The 16,403-nt window shown below is 56.2% G+C and overlaps 1 protein-coding gene across 2 annotated transcripts in view; it reads right to left on the minus strand.

The window, feature by feature from the left end:
- Positions 1 to 5,527: 5,527 nt before the first annotated feature.
- The window catches only part of WASF2 (WASP family member 2), a 33,568-nt gene continuing 22,692 nt past the window's right edge, over positions 5,528 to 16,403 (minus strand). For both annotated transcript variants that reach the window (XM_075437959.1, XM_075437960.1), the window contains exons 5-9: positions 15,797 to 15,914; positions 14,512 to 14,642; positions 12,808 to 12,963; positions 10,565 to 11,085; positions 5,528 to 10,081 (exon numbers count right to left, since the gene is read on the minus strand). In XM_075437959.1, coding sequence (XP_075294074.1) covers positions 9,924 to 10,081; positions 10,565 to 11,085; positions 12,808 to 12,963; positions 14,512 to 14,642; positions 15,797 to 15,914 — 1,084 coding nt within the window. In that variant the 3' untranslated portion in view covers positions 5,528 to 9,923. The remainder of the gene's footprint in view (positions 10,082 to 10,564; positions 11,086 to 12,807; positions 12,964 to 14,511; positions 14,643 to 15,796; positions 15,915 to 16,403) is intronic.

Below are 16,403 nucleotides of genomic sequence, written 5' to 3' on the forward strand. Positions count from 1 at the left end.
GGGGGGGGAAATAAAAGTAATTTGTGATACGAGGTGCGGCTGTTTGATGCTGGGGAGGGGACGGGACGGCATCTCCCGGGGCAGGGGCAGCAGGTTGAGGTCCCCGACTCCAGGCAGGGCCTTCTCCCCGCTCCGTTCCCCCCCCCCCCAGCTAAAAAACCCCCAGCGACAGCACTGCTCCCACTCATCACGTCCCACCCATCACATCCCATTAGCGGGAGCAGCACCGAGGGTCCTGGCCATCCTCATCCTCGCAGCAGTCCAGCGCCCAGCACGCAGCGGGGCCACATCCAGCCCTGTGCTGTTATTGCCGCCCTGCTCAGAGCTTGGGGGGGTCTGCCTGCCCCCCGGCCCCTCTCCTGGCATGGGGGGCACCGGCTCTGCCCAGGACCCCTGCGCCGAGGAGCAGCAGCGAGAGCCACGGCTCAAAGAGGAGCTGGGACGCCCATCACCGCTCCCCACTGTCTGCACGTCGCAGGGAAGGCAGGGTTAATGACAGCAAAGCTAATTAGGGCAGCTCGTCCCCTCCGGTAGCAGGGCTCTGCGCCCCAAGAGCCCCCCCCCCGCCCCGTGCCCCTGCCCACCCCGGTCGGGGAGCAGCAGGTTTCTCACGGGCATTTGAGCATCCGCAGATGCGCCGGGATGTGGCAGAGCCCAGGGCTGAGGAGCTGCCGGAGCCCGGCTGGGTGCTGTGCGCCAGCCCCCGAGGCTCAGTGTCACCTTGGGCGCGGGGACCTGGTGGCAGCCCGGAGGGTGGGTGCTGTTTATCACCAAGGAAATAAAGATCTGCTTTGGCTTCTCGGCCGAGCAAGGGGTGATGGCACCAAGCGTGGAGGGCAGATGGGGCTGGGAGAGGCTGGAGGACCTGCAGACCACCATCTGCTGCCATCCAGGGGCTGGGCTCAGCGCTGGCAATGGGGCTGGGGAATTTGGGGGTTCCCTTGGCCCCGCCGAGGGGGAAAGGAGCAAAGCTCAGGGGCTGGAGACACCCGCTGTGCCCTGGGGTTGAGCTGAGGGCCCCCCACCCCTCAGCCAGGGGGTAAATCCTGAGCCCACCTCCTCCGGCAGTGAAAATCCCCGAATCGCAGCCTGGCAGGGGTTGGCAGGGCCCTCTGTGGGTCACCCAGCCCAGCCCCCTGCCCAAGCAGGGTCACCCACAGCAGGCTGCACAGCACCGCGTCCAGGCGGGGCTGGAATATCTCCAGAGAAGGAGACTCCACAGCCCCTCTGGGCAGCCTGGGCCAGGGCTCCGTCACCCTCAGAGGGAAGAAGTTCTTCTTCGGGTTCAGCTGGAGCTTCCTCTGCTTCAGTTTGTGCCCATTGCCCCTTGTCCTGTCGCTGGGCACCACTGGAAAGAGTCTGGCCCCGTCCTCCTGACACCCACCTTTGAGATATTTATAAACATTTATTAGGTCCCCTACCAAAAAAGAAAAAAAAAAAAAGAAAAAAAGAAAACCCCCGTCATTCCCAGCCCCGCTTCACGCCGGGGCAGCTGACACCTGGTTGTTCTTACGCCAGCATTGTACGGCAGCTTCAATCGCTTTTCTCTGCCTCGTGCTTCCTCTGCCGCCGTCTTCAGAGCCAGCAGCCGCAGCCCCTTTGCTTCGCCGTGGTGGGCAAGCCCAGCCGGTCCCTCTGGCTCCCCGGGGTCCCCGTCACCTCCCCTGGGGACAGGGTGACACGCCGGGGTTTGCTGAAGGCTCTGACATAAGGGCAGCACCACGCAGGTCTGCTGGGACCCCCCCCCTCCATCCTGGCTGCCACCCCCGCGGCCGGCAGTGGGGTGGGCACAGGGCTGTGCCGGGCCGATGGGCTTCCCAAATTCATCGGGGGGGGATTCGCCAGGCGCAGGAGCTGGGGAGAGGCATCAAAAGCCACCACGACCCAGCCATGTCACACATCAGGCCAAGGGGCCGCCTGTCCCGGAAGCCCTCGTCCCCAACGCGATGGGTCCCTGACGTCGTCACCCCCGGCAGCCTCGTCCCCCGCTGCCGTCAGACACCGCGGCGGCCATCGCTCCGTGCATGGCTCCCTGGGTGCCGCTTCCCGGCTGGGAAACGCGCCCTTCGGCTCCTACCTGCGCCCGATTCCCTCCTGCCAGGACGGGTGAGGGCAGCCGAGGCCGAACGCGGGGCTGGACGGAGCCGGGGTGCCCACCCTGCTCTCCGGGCACAGCAGCCCGAAGTCCGGAGAGGATCCCGGCTGCTCCAGGCCTTCGGCGATAGAGCAGGCGGCGGCGAGCGAGGAGACGAAGCGCCCGCAGCAGGGCCCAGCCTGCTCCCTTCTTTGGTGGAGAAAGATGCAGAGGTACAAAACCGAAATAAAATCCACCCGAGAAAGGCGCCTGAACGCCGAGCAGCCACCCCCACGCCGGTGATGTGCGGGAGAGGCTCGGGGGGGGGACCAGCAGCCCAGATTTGGGGTTAAAACCCAAGACAAGAGGCTGTGAGCGGGACACAGGCGTGGGCACGCCCTCACCCCAGCTGTGCGCGCACATCTGGCCGGCCCAGCCCTCCCCAGGCACTGCTGCCCAGCACCGCAGCTCCCGGCAGATGCTGCGAGCCACGGGCAGCCCCCCACCTCCGAACCCTGCGAGGGCACGGGGCTCCGGGCGGGTTTTGCTCCCCCTTCTCTGCCCCATTGGCAGCACCGGGCTCGGGTACGGCTCCTGCCCTTTGCCACCTTGCCAGGAGCAGCGATGCCAGGCAAGAGCGCTGGCAGTAACCACGGCGAAGCCAGGGCCGGGCAAGAGCCCTCCCCAAGGAGCCTCCGCTCAAGCCCTGGTGCCAAAAACCCGCGGGCTCTGCCAGGCTGGAGGAGGGAGGGAGGCTGCTGCCGCCCCCAAACCTCCCCGCCAGCACCCCGAACCCCGACCGAGCTGCCCATCGCCCACGCCGCAGCGCTGGGTCTCTGCTCCCAGGGATTTACTAGGGTGCCCGTGCTGGGTGCGTCCTGGGGTCCCCCCCGTACCACCACCGGCAGCCAGGCTGGGAACGCCGCGCCGCGGGGAGGGCCGAGCAGCTCTGGTTATTGGCCTGGGTTACGTCTGAACGAGAAACCTCAGCCCTGGCTTGGGGGATTTTGTTTCCTTGGAAGCGGGAGCAGGCAGGAAATGAAGAAAACGCGGCCCCGCTCGTAAGCGTTTTAGCAAATGCCGAAGGCAGCAGGAGGCAGTTCCCGGTGCGGCTCCGGCTGCGGAGCGTCGTCCCCAGCCACTGCCGGAGCCGAAGGTGGCTTTGTGCTTCCCGGGCAGGGCGCGGGGTCTGGCAGCACCCTCTGCTCCCCACGGGCACCGGGCTCCTGGCCCTGGCCCGGCGACGGGAGCGAGCTCCGCGCCCGCTGCCTTCAGCCCTCCCCGTGCAGGCGCTGGCCTTCGCGGGAACGGACGAGCCCAGCGCAGAGCTGCTGCCCTGCCAGACTGCAGAAACTTGAGCTCCAAATACATAATTCCTCTGGCACCCCGTGGTTATTTGTGAGCTGCTGTGAGCAGATGGAAGAGTTACAGATAAAGCCATCCGCAGCACGGGAGCCGACCGCCTTCCCCACACAACCGCGTAGGCAACAGCAAAGGCAGGGAGGAGGGAAAGGAAAGGGGGGGGGGAAATAAGGCAGAAAGAGAGCGAGAGAGAAGGAGTCAGCCATTTCTAGAGGGGCTGAGCTGCCATCTCGGCACACCTACGTGCAAGAAACGGGGACTCTCTGCTGGCAGCAGGCCCTTCCCGGGGAGCTGGGAGAGGGCTGCGCTCTCCCACCAGCCCTGGCTGCTTGGCGCAGGCAGGCAGCGCGCGTCGGGGGTGACATTGGCACGGCGGAGCGCTGCCACACACTGGGAGAGCAGCCTGTTAACGCTGATCAGAGCTGGCAGCGCCTGCACTCGCTTCGGTCCCAGAGGGGGAATTAAGGGAGAGAGGCTGACGTCAGTGGTGGAAAGGACACGCAGCCCACTCGTCCAAGGCAGCCGGCAGCATCTTCTGGGTGTTGCTAACACCACCTTGAAGGAGAAAATTAAATAGGTCTTTGGAGACAGGGGCTCCTGCGACGCCAAAGCCCAGCCAGCTGTGATCCTGTGCCGAGCCCCGTGGAAGAGAGCGATGGGCAAAGACATCAAAGGCCAGGGCCGGAGTGCCAAGGCGCAGCAGAGCCCCAGAGACTGCCCCGGCTGCAGCAGCTCCTCGGTCGGAAACCGCTGGTCATGGAAAGAGCCAGCACCAGCACACAATCCGTCCGCGCCCACACGAAGCCCAGCGCCGAGGGCCGGCTCCTTGGTGCCCGGCCCCGTGGGTCGCTCGCAGAGGTGGAGGGCGAGGCGCAGGACCCTGCGATCTGCGTGCCGGGGGCAGGGGGGCTAGCGGGAGGGCAGACCTGGCACAGAGATTCCCCTGTCTGTCTCTCAGGGGGTTAAACCAGCGTGACAGTCACTGAGACACATCCCCCCCAGTTCCTGAAGATGATCTTCGAGGGCTGGGACCCCAGAAACGCAGGGCTGCGTGCTAGCACGTAGCCCACCACAGCAGAGGCACCAAGCTAGCCCTGGCCGCAGCCGCACCCATCCAGACCGGGAGCCCGGGACACCGGCTGCTCCTCCCGGATTCGTGATGGAGCCAAGAGCCGGGAGATGCAGCACCGGGGAGTGTGGAAGCCCCGGAGATCCCTCCTTCCCCTGCCCTCCGCGCCCCAGCACGACTAAAGGGCTTGCTTGTTCAGAAGCTGGCAAGGCCAATTAATCTAATGAGGTTTTGCAGCCAGGGACTATTGTCAGCCAAGAAAGGCGCAGCGCTGCAGAGCGAGCGCACGGGTGTCTCCTGGAAGCCAAGGGAATTTGGCAGAGCAAAGCTCGCGGTGAAAGCAGGGACGAGGAGCAGCAGGGACGGATCCTTTTGTTGCCCTCCACCGACCGGCAAGAAAACACCCGCACAACAGGCTGAGACCCCAAGCGCAGACGAGGCACCTGAAAAGAGGGCCGGGAGCCATGGCTGCTGCGGCTGGGGCCAGGCAGATTAACTGCAGGAGGGACCCCGAGCAGCTGAAATGGAAGCAAAAAAGCAGCGGCAGCTCCCTCGCAGCGGCTCCGCTCCTGCAAGATGGAGCAGGGGCTCATTTTGTATGGCAGGGAGCGCGCATGGGAGGCTGGCAGCTCCTCCTGGAGAGCGCTGCCTACACCACCGATAATCCTCTGCCCGCCTTGGCACGGCTGCGGTTCGGTCCTGGAAGCGGCTTCTGCTGCGACACAGCTCGGGACCCGCTGGCTTCCTTCACCTCCCTGCCCGGGTGCCCTCGCTGAAACGCCAAACACAGCCAGGCTCCCCAAATTACACCCTGCGAGACGCAGCGCAGGACACGAGGGACGAGCTGCTCGCAGGGCCCGGCGCCTCCCGTGCCCCAGCACAGGAGAAGTCGCACACGGCCACGGCGCAGCAGCCCCTCTGCCCAGGACCAGCAACCGTCTCCGCGCTACGGACCACACCACAGCTCCCCAACGCGTGCCCGGAGTAACACACGCAGGCGCTGCTTGGATAGAAAGGTTTTATCAAGTTTACAGTTTTAAAAAAAGGATCCAAAAAAAATTATTATTTTTCTTTTTTCACATGTACATTACAAAAAAAAAAAAAAATTTGCAATTGGGATTTTCATCCAGGGGTTACTGAGTTGATTATAAAAAAAAAAGAAGGTGCAGGAAAGCCTGGCTCACACACCAACCGGCGGGGAAAGCCAAGAGAGACATCACAGGGGCAAAGAGAAGGCAGCGAGTCTGCGCCGGGGTGCGCAGGTACGGGACGGAGCGGGCTCCGTCCCCCCCCCCAGCAGCAGCCCCCTGCCCGCTGCACCGCGCACACGAGGCCGCAGAGTCCCGCCGCCAGCGCTTGTTCCGCAGGGGTGAGCAAAGCGATTGAGCCTACGGCATTCTGCTCACGAGGTTGGGTTTTTTTTTTTTCTTTTTTTCTAAGCAGAGTTTCACTGCTGAAACTCCTTTGGTCTGAAGCGGGTAACCCCCCTGCACCCTGAGAGTATCCGTCAAGCATCGCCCTTTCGATCCCCGGCCTGGCTGGGTCCGGCGAGGGCACTTCCCACCTCTCCTCCCACCACGGCTTCTGCTCAGCAATAAACCCCCCAAGATACACGTGGAATAATTACTCTTATAAATATATTTATATCATGTAGGAAAATAAGGCACTTCAGGAGGGTTACAGCTCGTCTAATTCTATGACATTCTAATCAAGAAGAAAAATGGGTTAGTTTTGGAAATGAATTAAAATGAATGTTAATACAGTAATAAAAACATTGGATCCACTTCCCACTTCAAGGCGTTCTTTGGAAAAAAAAAAAAAAAAAAAAAGAAGAGAAGAAAGCACCCCCCCCACTCCAACAGCAACGAAACCTGACCTGGGGCAGCTGCACCCGCCCCGCGCCGGGCCCTGCTCCCCGCCAAGGGCAGGTACTTCCAGAAGCGGCACGTTCAAGAAGTCCACGGACTCAAAAAAAGGAGAAAAAAAAAAAAAAAAAATCCTTTCCCTGAAGCGACACTCGGCAGAGTTTCTCGGCCATTGGGACCTCCAGGAGCCCCCTCCCTCGCTCTGGTGCTTTGGGTCTGATGAGGAGCGGAGAACGCAGCGAAGGTCACCGGCTGCTGCGCCCGGGGAGCTGGGACCAGGCTGTCCCTGCGAGAGCGCGGAGGGGGGCGGCGGGGGAAAGGCTGCGGGGAGCAGCAGCCAAGCACTGCGGGCGAGGACACCGGGAGAATGTTTAACCAGGAGCGCGGCGCCGGCGAGGGGAAGGCAGCGACGGCCTGCCCAAACCTGCACGCCCTGAGCAAACGGCTCGCCGGCCGGGTGAAACGGCCGCTCCGGCTCTGCGTCTCCACACGGACGCGGGTCGGGATGGAATGGAAACATGGGGGCTCCTCTCGGGGAGGACCCCAGCTGCCAGCTCTCGCTTTTGGCTTTGGGAAATGCTCGAGGCTCACCTGCCGTGCTGTACAGCCCAGCCTCACATGGAAAAAAAAGGGGAGGAAGGAGCAAGTTAACGCAAAACGACAACGATGGCCGGGGAGTCCAGCGCAGGCCCGTCGGTCGACGCGGGGCAGCAGCCCTGCAGTTACAGCGCAGCTGCTCTGTCCTGCAAAGGTTGTTTTTGGCACCTCTCCTCCTCCCCGACTGGTTTCAGAAATATTGAGATTATTTGGTGGCCCAGCGCTTTGCGATTTTGCAACGATACTCGAAGATCGCCACTCTACACCAGTTGTTTCTCAGGGATCTCTGCGCTATGCTCATACCACCTCTTCTTGCAATCAGAGGAGATTTTAGGAAAAAACAACCAACCAGGCTTCCCTACCCATCCACAACCGTTCTGTTTAGGATCCAGCAGTTTTGATTCTCACCTGGGGATGCGAGTTTGGAAGCGGAGGGTGGTTGCGGCAGGCTTGCACGGACAGAGCCGCGTCGCTCCCGCTGCCAGGAGGCCCTTGCGAGCAGGCGAGGCAGTCGGAGGAGCCGGCTCCACCCGCAGCCATGCCGCATTGCCCACGCAGCACCCTTGTGCAACAGGCAGAAGGTGGGGCAACGGCAGCCCCGACGCCCCGAGGCATGGCCCTGCCCGACAGACCGTCCAGCTGGGTCACCGAGAATATGGCACTTTTCTGGATTTCACGTGACAGGAATACTCGCTCCCCTTTCCCAGCGGGGGCCAAGTCCAGTTAAGGCAATTTAAAATTAACCCAGGTTTGGCATTTGCGCGCTCCTCGCTTCCCTGTGTGATAATGCTGTCAGGCCGGGTTAGCTTAAAGGTCTGTTTTCCCCAGGAACCCGTCTCCGAGAGACGCCAGAGGAGGATGCTGACCGAAAGAGCAGAAAAAACAAGCAGCAGTGACTCTGGTCTAGCCGCCCTTACCCAGCTTGCAGCAATCATCAGTCTGCATTTCCAAGTCCCTCCGCCGCATGACGGCTCCCTGGCACTCAAGGGGTTTGTTCCCTCTTCCAGAGCCTGGAACTAGCGCTGCTCAGATGTTCCCAGCCCACTGGGATGCTTTGCCGTCTACGCCCTCTGCATCCTGCCTAGCAGCTGCTCTGCAGACAAAATCTGACGGCGTAGCAGTCCAGTAAATCTCTCAGGGTCGCGCTGGATCTCAGCTTGATCCGCACCCCAGAAAAGCCCATCCTCCAGGCCCTCATCTGCTCTTTCAAAGCTTAAAAAATGCAGGCGCACACACACAAGAAATCAGTAAGAACTGGATGGCACAAACCGAAGCCATCGATCAAACCCCAAGGAGGATTTGCAGCGGCCTGGCAGCCTCGGGCTGGGCCTGGTGTTCCAGGTATCCGCAACATCATTAAACGAGGCAAGCCAGAGAAGAAAGAACAGGCACAGGCTGGCAAAATACTACAGGAAAGGCAAAGAGGTTGGAGAGTTGGTCGTAACGGGACAGGCAGCTGGTCCCACCCCACAACAGCTGGACCCACAATCTGCAAAAAGCTTTGGGATTGCTTTCTTGCATGACCCTGACCGAGAGTCACGGCCAAATTAAAACAGACGTCTGTAGCATCGGGGGTATTTGTTTCTCGATTTCCAGGATATGCTTATGTTCTATGTAAGGTAATATAAAACAGCAATAAAACCTAGGTCAGCTAGTTCAAGTTTACCATTTTCTCCCCCTACCAGTACTGTATCCGTAGTGAGCAGCCTGGGAATTTGTAGGGTTAGTGAGGAGAAGAAACGTTTTCTTAAAATTAACTCATGAATTATAACAACAAAATTATGGAAAAAGACGTAGGTTAGGTCTGATGCAACTGATGGGCAACTCAGTTCACACACTAGTTTTTTTTAGGCACACAATCTCCCCTCCTTCGGTGGAAGGGAGGAGGAGGCAAAGGTAATACCAGCATTTTCTGCGTCTCAAGTCCCTGTGTAATAAGTATGGTCACCCCACTAGAAAAAGCACCTCTTCCAACGGACTGCAGCATTGCCCTGAACCGGCCAAAGACCCCCAGAGTGCCTGGTGTTCAGAGAACCCCTCCTCACAGCACCTCCCCGCTTTAGGCACTTGTTTGTTCTTTTTTTAAACACAATCTCAGCATGAATTGGAGAAATCAGCCACGCGGAGTTTCGCCACCGCTCTGCTGACCACACAGATGCATCTCCGTGGGGCAGTGGCTCGGCTCTCCCAGAAGCAGGAAGCCGTGCAACCGTTCTGCCCCGGCTTTGCATCCCTTTGTGCAAGTCTCCTTTGGCGAAGCAGATTTGAGGAAGGTAAAAGGCAGCTTTAAAAATCAAAAAGTCCCTCCTCACATTGCACCCAACGCGCTCCACAGCCCTAGAGCCAGGCAGCGCACCCCACGCAGGGCAGTCTGGAAATAATACTAAGGGGTCAGAGGGGAAAGAACTGTGCATTATTGCCAAAACCTGATTACCTGACAGTGGGATGCAGCAGAGAATAGACATTTAAAGCCCATTTTCTTGCAGCACTACCAGTATTCACTGGAAAGGAAGAGCCATCAGATCAACTGTCTGCTGTTGCAATGAGAAAACCAGCTGAAAATGTCCTTCATCTGAAAGGCCACGCGGCCGTGCCAGGCTCATCCATCTTTACTTTAAAAATCCCTCAGGATGGAGGGTTTATGTGTGCTCTGCCTGGTGGCATCGAGAATCTGGAGGTTTAGCGCTCTCTTAAATAAGCAACCGTTCTACCCCATCCAGCTAAATCCTAACACCACGTCCTCAGTGTCCGTGAGGAGACCTTTCGGAAAGGCAGAGCACAAAGTCCTGCCAAAGCCGGAGGGGGAGGGAGAGGGGAGATATGCTGCTGGTTGTCTGAAAACCCTTGGCACATCTTTGGTTACGGGATGAAAAAAGGAAGTGGTGGAAGGTTTGGCCACCTGATTCTTTAAGATGTTAACCGAGGAGAGAAGGAGAAGAAGGGGACAGGACCGTGGTTAATCCGACCATTCGTCCTCATCAAACTCCGAAGAGTCGTCCTCAGAGTCGCTGTACTCCACAGCGATGCGGCGTGACAGGATTGTTGCCACATCATTGCCCACAACGTCCCGCTTCTCCTGCTCCCGCTGTTCCTCCACCTTGCGGAGTTGGAAGCCTGTTGGGAAGAAGGCAACGAAGGGGATCATGCAAAGGCTTCGGTCACACTAAAATCTCCAAAGCAGCCATCCCTTTGACACAATCCTGTGAGCAAGGCAGCCTGTCCTCTGCCAGCGAGCACTGGGCACGCTGTGGGGTAACACTGGTGAACGACAGCCAAGACGGGCCGGGTGGGCAGGTGGAATGGGAAGCGAATCGTTTCCATGCTGCTTTCAGGGGTTACACCACTGCTGTTCAATCCACCCGCAGACTTGGCCCACACCAATTCCAGCACTCCATCTCCAAAGGTGCAGGTGGAGGCGTAAAACCCAGCGAGGTTGTCACCAGGGTGGGCAGACAAGCAGGGAGCACAAGGGACAGGTCTCAAGCGGCGAGGCAGTCACATCGCTGCTCGTGAGACGGCTCCCGAGTGCTCTCGCTTGGAGACCGTGGGGTTTTTCCAGAGGCAAAGGAGAAAGTCGGTATTGAAACAAAACCTTACCTTGGCGAATAGCTGAAAGCAGATCGCTCCTGGCATCGCTAACCGCAGGCAAGGATGACTTGGGCTTGGAGGCGGAGGTGTCTGAGGGTGGAGGAGGGGGTGGGGGGCCATCCAAGCCACTGGAAGAGGGAGGCGGTGGGCCCGGAGGCGGCGGCGGCGGAGGGGGAGGCGGCGCGCTCCCACCGCCCGGCTGCGGCAGCGGAGGTGGGGGCACGCTGCCATATTCGACTGCTGGAGGGGGCGGTGGCGGCGGTGGGGCAGCAAACTCGGGGTGAGGAGGGAAGGAAGGGGGCGAGGGTGGCGGCGGGGTTCCCGGGGATGGGAAGCCCATGGGAGGTGGTGGAGGGGGGCTGCCTGCCATCAGCGGCGGTGGTGGAGGCGGCGCCGGAGGGGGGGCAAAGCCCGGCCTGGCTGCTGAGGGGGATCCGATCGGAGGAGCTGGCGGCGGGTGACTCGGGCTAACCAGGCTGGATCGTTTGGTCCCTCCAGAACCAGAACCTCTTTGGTTGTCTACAGGATAGCTGTTGCCACAGAGAGAGAAATAAGGCTATTAGCTATGAGGCCAGATTAGACTGTGCAACCTCAATGTTAACGCAAACCGTGTGTGCTTGTTGCAGTCCAGACAAAAATCTAAATTCCAGCTTTAACTGGTGTTTCCATGAGACCTCACTCCTTGGTTTCAGTTCCCTCGCAGTGTTTCTTTTGGCCTACACCACCAGAACAAAGGAAAGCTTCTGGGGCCTGGCAGAAATGCTATCATCCAGCCCATCTCCCGGGCTGACAAGAACATGAGCCATCTCACCTCTCCACCAGAGGCCAGGCGTCACGTCTGAGCTCCGAGCAGCCTCCTGGCTCGAGAGCTCCTGCAGCAATGCGAGCCACTGCCCCTCCACGCTGAGGTCAGACTTACGACACGCCAAGCAGGGATGTCTACCGTGATAAATCGCACAAGGACTGGTGGGTGTGCCAGGAAAGCATATGCTCTGAACACCTGCTAAGAACAGATCTCTTCACCGGATTCCACGGCTCAGAGCCGGAGTGCAGCAGCCATGTCTCATCGCTCGCCGTGGGGAGTGAAGAAGACGAAATGGAAACCCAACGTGCTCTTAAGGAGAACACCGATTCACGAGTGACCGAATCTCCCATTTATGGAAGCTATGTTTATATCAGAGAACACTACTGCCCGTAAGATACGGTAATATCATACATACGTGCAAAGGAAGCCCTAAACCGACATCTCCTTCCATGGTAAAACACAAAAATCAGGTCACAGCTTTTAACAGTGCACAGTGCTGATCCAAGACAGACTACTGGAGATCAAACCTAGCTCCCAGGATTCTTTAAAAACAACCACCAAAACAAAACCAGAGAGGGGAGATCTCTGGCTAGGCAGAGATCTAAGCAACTGCATAAGGCAGCGTAAGCTTCATCTGAGAGCTCGTTTCTGCTCTGCCCTAGAGGAACATGCTGCAGAGCGGAGTGCTTGGTCTCTTTGACACATCAGAAGAGCCTTTTCTGCAGCATTGCTGCCTTTGGATAAGATGGAGACAAGCTAACGCAGTCCTGTCTATCAGACATACTTCCTCCTATTACTCCTGACTCTGTTTTACTGCCTTTAAAAAAAAGCTGCTCTCTTGTTTCACCCTTTCTGTCTTGAGCCACTGCTGGACCGTAATTCTCAGCTCTAGAGGTGACTGGAAGGCACCATTTCATCCGATACAAAGCAGCTGCCTGAGCTTGCACTGAAGTCACTGGGAAGGAGTCAACTGGTGCGCTTAAGTCCTTTCAATTTAACTACATCAACATCTTCAGCACCCACGTCATGCATTTGTCAAAGATCATAGGACAAATGGTAATAAAAAAAGAGGCAAAAAGTCATTCTTTGCAAAGCTCTCTAACAGGAACGTAAGTCTACACGCTCTGGAACAACTGCATTGGAAAATCCGTGCAACGAAGCCAGACCATTCACTCTTTCAGAAAAAGAAATACGCCTGCTCTAGCTCTCGCCCCAGCCCATCGTCCCCTTCCATATGGGAACGATGACAGCGGCTGGGATTGACGGAGAGCTGTGCTGCCTGGGCCTCTGTCCCTGCCTGCAGTTGCGCTTCCCCTCCAGACAGGAGCATTCTGGTTCCCCTACAACAACCGTTAGGAAGTTATGCTGAACTATCTCAGCCTGTCTCATGTCATCCTTTTACACCACCTACTACTCCTTGGTGACAGAAGGGATCCCGTAGGCTTACCTAAATTCCACCGGGGGTGGAGGCAGGCTGTCATCTGGGAATGAAGGAGGTGGTGGCACAATAGAGTCAGTCTGCGGCGGCGGCGGGTAGCAGTTCATGTCCATGCTTTCATTTGAACCGATGCTGCCGTTCTGATACACCATGTTGGAGGGGTACCTGAGCGAAAGCGAGACAAGCAATCTGTTTAAACAGTTCAAGGCAATGTCTAAAGCTCATTTTTTCCCCTCGCTCATAAGAGCTTTGCCTCCTGGAAGGGTTACAACAAACAACTGCGCAGCAGCTCAACCACCGAACGGCAGTCGTATCAACCAAGTGGATGGATCAACCTGCAAGGTTTAGAAACGAGGTTTTCTAGCAGGAATGGCTTTTCCCAGCACAGTGGGACCTGCCTTTAGGTTGGACCTTATCAACCACCACAACAGGACACAGAAAACAAAACCTTAAAGCAATATTTAAAAATAAAAGTCTCTATTTCTCAAAGGATCCTATATGAACAACCACGTACAGCTGTATTCGTTTGCTCTGCATAATTCTTTGGCTAGAATCCGCCCAGATGCGTCCGTGTTTGTTTATTGCTACCACATATCAGAACAGCATGCGTATGTATTTTAGTGAGCAAAAAAACACCACAATAAAAAATATGTTTCTTAACATCTGATTAAAGAAAAAACATTCTTAAGAAGGTACTTTGACTGGTTTGGACTTGCAGGACTCCCTGTTATGCCAGGTGTCATCAGTGGCAAAAAAAGAAGAGGTACTCAAAGATGATAAAAAATAAGCTTGAGAATAGAATGTCAAAAAGAACCCACGAAACAGCAATGCCATCAAAAGCAAGTATCCAGAGCTGCAACAGCACTGCAGGAAGAGATCCCTCTCACCCCCAACTTTCAATGAGCTCATTTCACTGGGGGGTGGTAGAACCTCCCTGTTCTCGGGGGCTCTGGACATGAAATGAATGCAAATGCATGAACACGCTCAGCCGAGAAAACAGAGGAGCAAGGAAATGGTGCTGTTGTGCTGCTCGATTCCTCGGCTAGAAACGAAACCTGTTCTCCTATTAAACTAAAAGCAAGTTTTATTTTTAGCTGGAGAGTGTGATTTAAAGAGAGATTTTTCTTATATGAAAGGAAGCTGCAAGGAGCGAGCAAGTGAGAAGTGCATTGTGGGGAATTCGGTCTGCTTCCAGCCTCGCTGGTGTCAAAAGTTAAATGAATTCCCAAGCCAGAAGTGCTAAAGAGAGATCTGTAGCTTGAAATACTCGGATGGGGACAGCCCCCGCTTCAACTTTCGGGTGTGAAGAGCCGTTTGTGAAGTGTAACAAAGCAATCGCACAATACCAGCAAATGCCACCCCACTCCTCAGCGTAAGGCCCAGAGGCTCGGCGTGACGGGAAGGGCATCGCGACGGCGTCGGGAGCCAAAGCTCTCAACGCTTCTGTGCCCACAAGACACGCAGCCGAGAGCAGACTTGCTGCCGAAGCTGTTCCTGCCACCTTGTTCAAACCGTGTAGCTCCCTGATTTATTTAGCAAATTTGAAATCAGCAGACGGATTTACTTTGGAGAATCTGATTAGTGGCAGTATCGATCCGCGCTGTGCAGCAGATCTGGAGAAGCTGCAGAGCAGGGTGAACTGCATTACAATCGACAACGCCCGCCCGCTCCCCCTCGCTGGGGAGCTGAGCACAGAGCCCCAGACTTGCTTACCCGGCAGGACCGTGTTTGTCCTTCAACTCCACAAATTCTTGTCCCATTTTCAGCTTCTCCCACTCTTCTTTCCGGGTTTTGATTTTCCGCGGATTCACATTTCCTCGGTTCGGGTTCTCCTTTTTCTCTTTCTAAGGGAGGAAGAATCAAACAGAAGCCTTATTTTGCTTTAAACTGACTGGGAATGGGGAGGGATAGGGCAGACCTGCAGCAGCTTCCAGAAGATACATTCTCACAGAGGGCCAGGATTTTTAATTTACTTTCCTGATCGCTGCAAGCTCCAAAGATCTCCCATACAAAGAAGCTGGAGCACAGATAGCATAAATAAAAGAGGAAGACAGCATCAAATTTCCCCAGCGCAGCCCAGACATGATGCCATCATCACTCCCTGGCGTGACCACCTTGAGGGCAGAGTGAAAGCTCAGCTTCCCACATCAATTCAGTTTCTGGCCTCTGTGTCAAGACTGCCAAATCTCACCACCGTCACCTTGCTGGTGTTAAGTGCTTTGGGTGTGCAGTATGGACACTCACCCACAACGAACTGGGCTTTAGCTAGCCTCGCTCTGTATTCTAACACACCCCAAATCTCTCCTTTGTTATTGTAATTGAAAAATCATGATCTGTTTTGATATTTAATACTCCAATTGCTCAAATGCTAAATAAAGTATGCTCAAACTCCACCTTTTACGGCGTGAGTTTCAGTGTTGGTAAACATGGTTCCAAATCCCCAGGCAACCAAACCAGGAACTCTACCTGGCATTTTCAGCTTAAACGGTTTCATTGAGCCTCCCGCTTGCCCCTGATTTAACATTAGGGCCTGGTTTTGCACTCCTGAAGGGACATTTTCTCCTTCCTTTATTTTTCCACAGCAGAATTTATTACACCACTCAACACTGCAGTGCTGGGGCAGTGGGACTTGCACTGCCTCGACAGTGAACAGACCCCTCTGCAACACCAGAAGTGCAGAAAAGACTCTGACACAACTTTCTCCCCTGCTGACTGCACCAGCACTGTGTTTGAGGACTACCACTTAAGCCATTATAACCATACAGAGACAGTGGCATTTGGAAAACAGATTAAGGGTATCTTTGTTTTCTTTGTTTTTTTTAATTAACAAGGATGAGAGTAAACCAGATAAAAACCTCACTGAATTGATCGCTAAAGAATTTAAGAGAGCAAACCTGAATTTTGGGTAGCAACTTTGGAGTCCAAGATTTATTAACACTTCCCACCTCCTATTCTTCCCTGCCACGCCTCTGTTGGCAGAGATCTCCCATTTCCTCACCCTGTGTTTCCGCTTCTCTTTCATAATATCCTTGGTGTCCTGAAGCATTTTCTCTTTCCAAAGGTCAAAGAAATATGAAGGATCAGTGTAGAATTTAAGTGCCTCTTTGCCATCATCCCTAGAACAGTGAGGGGAGGGGGGGAAACAGGGACTAAGTCACACATTTGTTTGAAGCCCAAAGAAAACACAAGGCACAACCCCAGAGGACAGTTTAAATGTCTGCAGTGACAAGATCAAGCACGCTGCTATCGCCCCTGCCCCCCATTTCAGAGCAGGCAGCGGACCCACCGCCTCACTTGTCCTGGCTCTCCCACTTGCCATCGCTTCCGCCCTCACACAAACTCTCCGCTACTCAGCACCCGAAGAGCTCAACTGCTCTGAACAATCACCAAGAGAGCAGCAGGTCTCTCACTTCAACTCCCACTTGTTTGTGTTGTTTTTTTGGTGTGAAAAAAAAAAACCCCAAACATCTCCAGCTCAGGAACCCTAAATCAGACCAGCAGTGTCCTTGAAACTCATGAGTGAGCGGGCACACACACACACTCTCCTCCTACTTCGCAGTGCAGCCGCGTCTGGCAGAAGACAGCTGCCTCCAGCTATCTGTAAT

This window comes from Opisthocomus hoazin, chromosome 17 (assembly GCF_030867145.1).
Source record: "Opisthocomus hoazin isolate bOpiHoa1 chromosome 17, bOpiHoa1.hap1, whole genome shotgun sequence".
NCBI classification, from domain to species: Eukaryota; Metazoa; Chordata; class Aves; order Opisthocomiformes; family Opisthocomidae; genus Opisthocomus; species Opisthocomus hoazin.